Here is a 9943-nt window from a genome sequence, read left to right as displayed (position 1 = left end):
GACCCCAAAGCACTAATGCAACATCATAAACAACTTTTTTCTTCTTTTTTTTTCATCCTTTTTCCCTTTTGCCATGCCTAGCCTGCAGGATAACAGTAGGTTGGGCACACACCTGACTTAGAAACAGCACCCAACCACCTGACAATTTTCCCAGCTCAAGGCTTTGTCCTTAGTTTTGCATTTCCTTAGGGCAGTGGGACTTTCTCAGGCCAGGTGTTTAACACACACCTGTCTTACAGCCTTAACCTGATGAAAAGCCCAGTGAATTACAGCAGCACATCAGCTCACAGCACCATTCTCTGCACTCTGAACCCTCAATGACACAGAAGAGCAGCACCATGAGATATTCCAGGTCTCTTAGAGGATGTCTGATCTGAGCATCCAGTCCTGCTGCAGCATTTTGACAAATGCTGAGTATTAATCCATTGTTGATTTATTTTAATGCAATAAAAACAATGTAATAACCAAGCTGGGTCTTTAGTGACACTTCTCATAAAAGAGTTCAGTTTCAATATAGCAAAAGGTCTCTTGGGAATTATGCTTTTGGCCTTAGAATGATCAAATGCATCAAAGTAATGAAGTTAAAACAGCTTTGGAAGTTATTGCCTGTCACCTGAGCTGAACTGCTGTGCTCAGTCTGGAGCTGCAGGAAATAGCTGAGCTCTCCTCTCAGGTACCTCTCATGGGCTCTGCTCCCCAGTGTCTGACACTGCTCTGCCTCCCAGTGAGCCAGGTTAACTCACTAATTTCACAGAAAATCAAAGATTTATGGCATTTGGCACCCAAATGGATTTGACCAGGGCATGTGATGGGAGGAGACAGAGATCAAATGCCAGAAATCTCAAACTGGTTTGGGCTGGGAGAGACCTTAAAGCTCATCCAGTGCCACCTCTGCCATGGCAGGGACACCTCCCACTGTCCCAGGCTGCTCCAAGCCCCAGTGTCCAACCTGGCCTTGGGCACTGCCAGGGATCCAGGGGCAGCCTGTGCCAGGACCTGCCCACCCTGCCAGGGAACAATTCCTTCCCAGTATCTAGCTAAATATATCCTCCTTCAGTTTAAAACCATTGTCCTTTGTCCTGGGCACAACAGGAAGGGGTAAGTTGCCATTTTTCTTGACAGAGATCTCCTTTGTCATTTGGTGAGGCCCCATTCCCAGGCTGGACAAAGTAAACCAAGGTTCTTTGACATTTTTATGTCCAATTAAGCTGGTCTAGAGTGAAGCTGCTGCTCCAAGGGCAGCTGCCTCCTTTCTCCCCTCAGAACAGTGATCCTGAGTCCCCCCTTTAGCCCAAGCATGGGAACAGGCACACAGAGTCTCTCCAGTCTGAAGTGGCCCTGAAGGATCATCAAGCCCCCCTCCCTTGCAGGACTAGAATTAAATCCTATGACTAATCACATCCTCCAGATTTTTCTGGAGTTCTGGCAGCCTTGGTGCCATGACCACTTCCCCAGGGAGCTTGTGCCAGTGACCCACCACCCTCTCAGTGAGGGATCTTTACAAGAATATTTAAGGAGAGAAGCCTATTCAAGAATATTGAAGAAAATAAAAGCAGACCCATTGGGTCAGACATGACCTGAAGGTGGTGACCAGGGGAGAAAACAACAACAGAGCAGGCATGAGACATTTTCCAAAATTGCTGCCCAGCCACAAACCATTTTCAATTCAAAGACTTTCCACTCCCTTAGGGCCAACTTTAATTAGGCAGACATAGAAGGAGTTGGATCCCATTTGTGTAGTGGCACACCATTAGCCCAGCCTTACTGGGGCACCTTTAAGCCACCTCTGTGGATTAATTGGTATTCTGGACCAATTAGCCGAGCAAAGCCTGATGATTGCCTGTATTGTTTAAGCATGATCCCATTAGTGATAATCAGGAAGGCATTCCTTTCCAGGGTCATCTGTCCAGGTGAGAGGATGTCTGACCCTGCTGCACAGCTCAGCTCTGGCTGGAGCACAAACAGGAGCAAGATTCATGGTGGCACAAACCCGAGTGAACACCACCAGAGGTGACACAGAGGTTACCCTACAGCTTTCCTTCCCAAAGCACTTTCCAAAGGGAATAACAAAGTTACACTTAATGCAATAGTCGGTCCATGTGGCTCAAAATAGCTCCTGACCTGGTACACAGGATTTGTCCAAGTCTCTGTCTTAGGTCACATAGGAAAGTCCACTCAATCAGCAGAATTTGAGGCTGGTGCTTTTTTGACAGTTAAAACTGCTGAATTAGTTTATGGTTTAAAAAAGGATGCCAAGAAGATATTTTGAGAGTGAAAGTGCTGCACTCAGAGGTCTTCATCAGAGCTGAGCTAAATTTAGAGGGACTGAGGCAGGAAGAGAAGTGAGTGACACCTCCAAGGGACAGCTCCATCCTCTAGGGACCAGGCTCCTGCTACAGTGCCTGGCCTGTCTTTAGGGGAGGGAAAATGGAATAATTCCAGGCACCAGCTCTAAGTTAGAGGCCCAGTGGACTTAAAAATTTAGAGATTATAATGAGCAAGTTAAAGCTTATTTGCTTTTAGAAAGGATACTGCCAAGTGTTTCACATTCATTCTTCTTCCGCAGCCAAAAGGGAAAAAAAAATAGAAAACAGAGCAGTCATGGACAGTCTCCCAAGGAAATTGAAACTGGTAAGTGCAAACCATACAACACCAATTTGGGATGACTCCCTGTGTCCTTTCCTTCATCCAACTCCAGTTTGGGATGTGTCCCTGTGTCCCTGCCTTCAGCTGTGTGCCCCCTGTGTCTCTTGCTGTTTGTTTTGACTGTCCTGAGTGTTCCCCTGTCCCTGTGTCACCCAGAGGCTCCCAGCAGCAGCTGGGCTGGGTCTGTTCAGCACTAATGAGGAGGGAGAGGTGTGAAGTGACTCACCGGGATAGGAACGCACTGAACGCTTCTCAGGCTCAAGACCTCACAGTTAATCCTGGAACCCCAAAACATTCCGAGCAGAGCCAGGGAGTGCCCAGAGGGAGGGGTTTGCAGTTCAGAACTCTGCTGTGCACCACGTCCTGGCACACCTCAGCCCTGATTCTATGACAGGAAGAGTTATCTACTGCATCAACAGCCTCTTATTTACAGGACTTGGGTGGCACCCATCAAAACAGGGCTTCAAGAGGGCTGGAAACAACACAGGTGCTCCACAATGACTGTTTTACATTGGAATAATCTGTATTTCTGTATTATTATTTCTTTCTTTGGCCATGATGATACTGAAGTGTCGTTTTCACAGAAGTCAAGTGAGATTCAAGCCCCTCTGTACTAACAGTGGGTTCTGAGGAGTACAAACACTGCAGGGTAAGCTCTGTGCCTGCAGTTAAACCATAAATGTCACATTTTGGTGCAATTTTGTGAAAAACAAGCAAGCTAAGGGAGTGCCCACCCTCACTGCGGGCTTAAAACTCACAATGTTCATCTCCTGCATCAGTGCAGAGTCATCAAACAGAATCACAGAATGTGGAGGGGACCTTAAAGCCCACCCAGTGCCACCCCTGCCATGGCAGGGACCCCTCCCACTGTCCCAGGCTGCTCCAGCCCCAATGTCCAACCTGGCCTTGGGCACTGCCAGGGATCCAGGGGCAGCCACAGCTGCTCTGGGCACCCTGTGCCAGGGCCTGCCCACCCTGCCAGGGAAGGATGTTTCCATAATATCTAATTTAAAGGATTTAAAATCTGTTATAGCATTTCCCTGAGGTACAGAGGGATAATATTGTCCCCTGGTTTTGCTTTGCCTCTCCAGCTCCTGGTCCTCTGTCACTGTATTATACCTGTGCTACATGGAAGAACATTTTTGTTCCTGTGTAAAATGTGACTTGCAGCAGTAAACTTGAGCATTGCATGCTTAACATCTTTTGTGTTTTACACATGACAGCGAAACAAGACTAGAAAGCTGATTTAATACAAAGGCTCTAGACCTGCAGATATAAGGCCAGGATGGCTGCCTCATCCCTGGAAGTGTCCCAGGCTAGGCTGGACAGGGCTTGGAGCAGCCTGGGACAGTGGAAGGTGTCCCTGTCCATGGCAGGGGGTGGAACAGGATGGGCTTTACTGTCCTTTCCTGGGATTCAATGTACCAACCTCCAAAACTGATTAAAAACAAATACAGACTCACACCAGGGACCAAGGAGGAGCCTGCTGTGTCAAGGAGACACACAGAGCTGGATAGTCCCAGCCCAGGCTGTGGATGGGGCAGCTTTGGGCCATACCCCTGGATTTGGGCAGCCCTGCTCCATCCCAGCCCTTCCCCAGGCAGTCCCACGCCACCACCTCACTTGGTTCTCAGCTTGATGGACAAAAACATCTCATGCTCTAAAAACCAGAAACCAAAATGAGCAGCAGTGGGTCCCAAGGGCTCCAACATCTCTGAGCCACCCACCTGTCCAGAATCTGAGTCTGCCATGGTCACTGTCACAGCAGCTCAATCTGCCAGGTGTGCATGCACCTTCCCACTGCCAGCACTGCCACACCTGCCCAGGGACACCCAGCAGCCAGGGTTAACAACAGAGCACATGGAAAGGAGCTAGAAACAAAACTCACACATGATTTGTGCAGCAGGAATGGAGTTTATTAATCCTGGAACTGGAATAGAACTGTCACCCGGGGCTCACACAGGCCTGGCCCTGGTGTACTTGGTGTGTGCTTCTCCCAGCACAGCGTTATGTCCCCCACAGTTACCTTTACCTGGGCTCACAAGCTCCTGTGAACTCTCCCTGCAACAGCAACACTGCCCTTGATAATAGAAAATTCCCATTTTCCATGGAAAAGAGCTGTGCTGTCAACCACTGCTCACAATTTCAAGTATCACCCCAACACAGCACCTAATTAATCTGCCTTCTTGCACTCGGAGCTTACTTAATTACCTGGTCAGGTTATTAACAGGGATAAAGTCTCATGGAATTACAGAGTTTAGGCCAGGCATGGGGTCAGTGGGGCAGTGATGGAGGAGCTCACAGGCCCTGAGCCCTCACACAGCAACAAGGCAAGAGGCCAGAAACCAGTGTGGGGGAAAATAGCTGTTATTTCCTGTTGGAAATGATGTAACTTTCCTAACTAATTGTTTTCATTAATAGCAACCAGTTCCCACTTTCAGCTAGCACTAGTTAAGTTTCTTCACAGGCTCATACAATTACTTTGATCACTAAATAACCAAAACCTCAAGATTGCTAAAAGTAACTCTGCCAAGCTTCAATAAACAAAGCCAAAGGGAGTTGGAAACTGGACATCTGGAAGCTTAAATTTACAACTTTCAAGGGTGCTAGAGTAAGCAGAAAATGTAGAGGAGATTAAGGCCTGGGAAGTTGGAGATCCTCTGACTGAGAAAAAGATGATAAAAGTAATGAGTATACAAACTAGATTAGGAAGAAGAGTGAGAAATTAACAACCAAGAGCAGATAGAATGCTAAGTAATGAAGAGATTTATATAACTAGCCATTAGAGCCAATGAACATTAATTTGCTAAAAATGTACTAATAAGTGAAAAAGTTTTATATTTGTGCTGGTGTAGAGGCTGGAACCTTGTCAGCAACACAACTCTTGGCTATAGCAATGCCTTAGTGATTAATGCTACCGGTGTCAGACAGCCTTAGTGGGAGTCTTGGTGATCCCAAGGACTTTGGCATCTTGGTGACGTTCCCACAGGTACGAGCTCTGCCCCAGGGCTCCACCAGCTCCCCATGCCCAGGCTGCCCCTGTGCCCTGGCTCTGCCCCCAGTCCCGGCAGCCCCTGAGCCCCCACGGACCCTGGTGATGGCAGTGTAACCACCACCACCTACACCTGAACCTACACCTGAACCTGTCCTGTCCCTTCACCTGTCCCTACACCTGAGCCTGTCCTGTCCCTTCACCATCACATACACCTGAACTTGTCCTGTCCCTTCACCCGTCCCTCTCCCATCACCTGGCCCTACACCTACACTTGTCCCTACACTCTCATCTACATCTATAGCTATTCCTGCCCAATCCCCGCCCGTACCCTGTTCCTATTCCTCCCTTCCCGTTCCCCTTCCCCCGCTCCCTCACGCCGCCGCCGCCATTTCCCGCCGCTGGGCAGGGCCGCGGTGCGCGCCGGGAGCGGGCGGGGCGGCGGCGAGCGCGGGCCGGGCACGGCCGGGCTGGGTACGGCGGGGCCGGGAGCCCGAGTGCTGAGGGGATCCCCCGTCTACTGAGGGGATCCTCCTGTCCCGCTGGGATCCCCCCTGTTCCCGCGCCCCCTGACGCCGCGTTTGCCTTGCAGGAGGCCCAGGATGGCGGAGAGACCGGAGGATCTGAACCTGCCCAACGCCGTCATCACCCGCATCATCAAGGAGGCGGTGGGTGCCGGGCCCGCGGCCCAGCGGAGCGGGGCCTCTGGAGACCCCGGCCCCGGGACATCCCGGCCCCGGCTGGACCCCGCGATGTCCCGGAGGTCGCGGCCCCGGCAGGCCCCGGCCCGTGCTGTGTCCCCTGCCCTGGGCTGTCCCCCCTGGGTACACTCCGCACTCCAGCCGTGTCCCAAGGGATGCTGCACCCCTGCAGCTCGGCCGGCAGCGCAGCTCCCGCAGTGGCACTGACAGAGCCAGGCCCCCCAGAACCTCAGCACACAAGTCCACGTCTATATCAAAATCCAGAATAATTCCCAGTGGTTCATTTAGTACGTTTGGTCTGGAGCTGTGAGGTGTTGCTGAGTGGATTTGGGCCTGGCAGGCGTGTCAGGAGCTGGGTAGTCACAGGATGACTTACCTGGAGACAGTGGCCGGACCCTAAACTCCAGAGTCAGTGGGCTTCTTCTCAGCTCTGTCCCTTTGAAGGACACATTCCTACTGCCCTTGGCTTCCGCCTGGGAGCAGAGCTCCTGTGACAGCACCCCAGAGCAGTTCCCACTTCTTCTGAGCCCTCTGAGAGCTTTAACACGTGAATTATGTGAGTTTAAGTCATTTTTAGCAGCTGCTGATAAAGGTTGGATTTGTTTTTCAGCTTCCTGATGGAGTCAATATTTCCAAAGAAGCCCGGAGTGCAATCTCCCGAGCAGCGAGTGTGTTTGTGCTGTATGCAACATCATGGTAAGGGCTTGGTGCAGCACTCACTGGGGCACTTGATTGATTATTCACCTCTGCTGACCTGGGGACTCCTTCCCACTGTTGTTTTCTGTACTCTCTGTGTATATAATAAACCAGTCTGCCAGGCTGCAGCAGGTGGGTTTGGACTGCCCAGAGCAGCCCATGGGAAGATAGCTCTGGACACAGCCATGTCCCAAAAAGAGGGGTCCCAAACTGTCATTAACCTTAGAGCTTGGCTGCACAGCCTTCCTGGCAAAGGCAGGAGCACTTGACTCATTTTCAGGCCCTTCATCACAAAGCTGTGTTAGGGCAAAAGCTGCCACAGAGGACAGTCACATTTTTGGGGTGGCTTGGCATATTCTCTGCAGGCAGTCACTTTTCTAGTATCAGGTGTTTCCAGGGCTGTGTGGAACTGTCACAGTCAAGGTTCAGGCTTTCTCCTTCTCCTGCTTGTAGAAAAGGTCTGTGTGAGCAGACACTAACACTGTGGGAAAGCACAGCCAGCCAGTGTAAACAGAAATGTCTCAAACCTCCTTTAGTAAATGATAAAAAGCCCCTAAATGTTTAGGGGATGGCTTTTTAAATTTACTTATGACTTTAATAAACAAGATGGAATTACTAACAGTTCCCAATTAACCTCTCCTTTTTGGTTCTGCCTAGTGCAAATAACTTCGCCATGAAGGGGAAGAGGAAAACCCTGAATGCTGGGGACGTGCTCTCTGCCATGGAGGAGATGGAGTTCCAGAGATTCGTGGCCCCTCTGAAGGAATCCCTGGAAGGTACCGTGCTCTGTGGGTGTGCAGGGACCTGAGAGGCACCACTCGAACGCTGGACAAGCAACACTTATTGCCTGTCTTGTTTCTCTTCTCTTTGCCCAGCATCCTACACTGCAGTTTGCCTGGGGAATAACTAATGTGCACCTTAACGGGACTGGGATAACATTATTGCACAACTGATGAGGATTGGGAAAGTCTCATCTGCTCTCACTCCCCTATTATGTTTATCTAAGGAGAGCCGTAGGTGCTGCCTGTAAATGTGACCTCCTGCGTCCCTTTCAGCATTTTTCTGCTGAAATTTAACCTGATTTCCTATGGAGCTGCTCAGCACAGCTCAGCTCGTAGGGTGAGTTGTGCTCTGAGTTCCCTGCTCCCCTCGAAAGCCGGGAGAGCAAGTGGACGTTGGACCTCAGCCACTGACCTGTCCATGCCAGCACCGACCCCTCACTGTTCCCTCTCCTCCAGTTTACAGGCGTGAGCAGAAAGGAAAGAAAGAGGCCAGGAAAGATAAAGACAAGAAGGCAGACTCAGAGGAACAAGATAAGAGCCGAGAGGAGGACAACGATGACGATGATGAAAGGATGGAGGAGGAAGAACAAAACGATGAGGAAGAGGTGGACAACTGAGCTCGCTGGTGGGCAGGGGCTGGGGTGTGCTCAGAGGGACATAAACGCTGTAAATCAACCTTGCTGTGTCCCCTCACGTTTCCATTCGAGCTTTGTAGTGCCCCTCTGTGGCCTGTCCCTTTTGGCTGTAATTTGTACATAAAGGAGTCGTGCTGAAGCTTTTCCCGTGGCAGGGTGGCTCCTCCCTGTGCCTGGGGGGCTTTGGCCCTCGCCAGGCTCTGGGCAGGCAATACCTGGGCTTTTTATGCTGGGCTGGCTCTGAAAGAGAGGAAAAAAGAACTGGTGGGTGCTCAGTGCAGAAACTGGCCAGGAGAACATGAGACTCTTGAATATGAGGGGCTGAACCCTGTAGATCATTCGTAGATCACTTTTGGGCTGTAGAATGTAGGTGATGATTCCAGAGGCTTGGAAGCTGCACATTGAAGCTTTTGATCCAAGTGAGTTTTTTCCTTTTGTTTCCTTGCATCCTGGCTGTGCCTTCTCTCCCTGCTGTACTGTGACAGTGACACTGTGTCCTTCAGCCTGAGCAGCAGCACAGGGTGGCTGTTCAGGGACCATGACCTCACTCACTGACTCACCCAAACTAACCCACATCCGAAAAACGCACAGTGCTGACAGTGGAAACCGTACACTGAAAGTGGCTTTGAGAGCCCTAAGAGATAAAGAGATTATTTAATATCTGAAGCACAATGAGGGGCTAAAATGAGGAGTAGGGCTGGAAGCAGGTGGCTTTGTGCAGTGCTGGGGGTGTGACAGGTCAGTGGTGGCACTGGGGTCTGGTGGTCTCACCTGTCCCCCTGCAGCAGCAGCTCCTGCAGCAAGCTGAGATGTGGTAGAGCAGAGTGGTGAATTGTGGTTGTTGGTTTTCCCCTTTTCCCATTTGGAATGAGCTCATTGCATCCAAGGTCCCTCTGTAGCCTTCACTGGTCATTCCAGGGACACGGATGCCTCTGGGAGGGCAGCAGGGGCAGGGTGCCCATGTGGTTTCAGAAAAGGGTCCTGCAAGAAAGAAGGGTTGAGAGAAGCTGTAGGTATCCCTTGTGCTAGTGTAGGTTTGTGCTTTTCCACTTGAACTCTTAGTTCTGATGCCTTTCTCCTTCAGAAAGTTTTAGGTACATTTAAAACCCCCAAGTTTTGATGATGTGCAGTTTTAAAATACCATTTGTGAGGAATCCTGGAATCCAAACAAATGGTGGCAGTTACCCACAAGAAGCACCCTGCCTTCCTGTTTTTCTGGCATGCTGGATTTTCACATGCACAAAGGCCCAGCTTCTGAAAAGAACTGAACCAACACAGATGTTCTGCTGTCTAGTTTCTGCTGGCATTCAGTCAGGCTATGGAAAGCCTGAACTGATGTGTTCCCAACATCTCTGATAAACACCCACCTTCCAGCTCTTTTCCTCTCTTTTTTTTTTTCTTCAGCACATATCTGGGGTGCATTTTCCGGAAGGGAATGAGATCTAAATAAAAGCCAGATTTTTTTTTTTTTATAGAAACTGAGTCTTGTAT

At 50.1% G+C, this 9943-nt stretch overlaps 1 protein-coding gene across 1 annotated transcript; it reads left to right on the top strand.

The window, feature by feature from the left end:
* Positions 1 to 6066: 6066 nt before the first annotated feature.
* POLE3 (DNA polymerase epsilon 3, accessory subunit) lies at positions 6067 to 9930 on the top strand. Its single transcript, XM_014881051.2, has 5 exons — positions 6067 to 6112; positions 6231 to 6306; positions 6950 to 7035; positions 7693 to 7811; positions 8274 to 9930. The coding sequence occupies exons 2-5, from the start codon at positions 6241 to 6243 to the stop codon at positions 8432 to 8434; spliced, it is 432 nt and encodes a 143-aa protein (XP_014736537.1). The 5' UTR covers positions 6067 to 6112; positions 6231 to 6240; the 3' UTR covers positions 8435 to 9930.
* The last annotated feature ends 13 nt before the right edge of the window (positions 9931 to 9943 follow it).

Source organism: Sturnus vulgaris, chromosome 22, assembly GCF_052056855.1.
Source record: "Sturnus vulgaris isolate bStuVul1 chromosome 22, bStuVul1.hap1, whole genome shotgun sequence".
Classification (NCBI taxonomy): domain Eukaryota; kingdom Metazoa; phylum Chordata; class Aves; order Passeriformes; family Sturnidae; genus Sturnus; species Sturnus vulgaris.
Note: the sequence above shows the minus strand (reverse complement) of the source record. Positions and strands in the feature narration are given on the sequence as shown.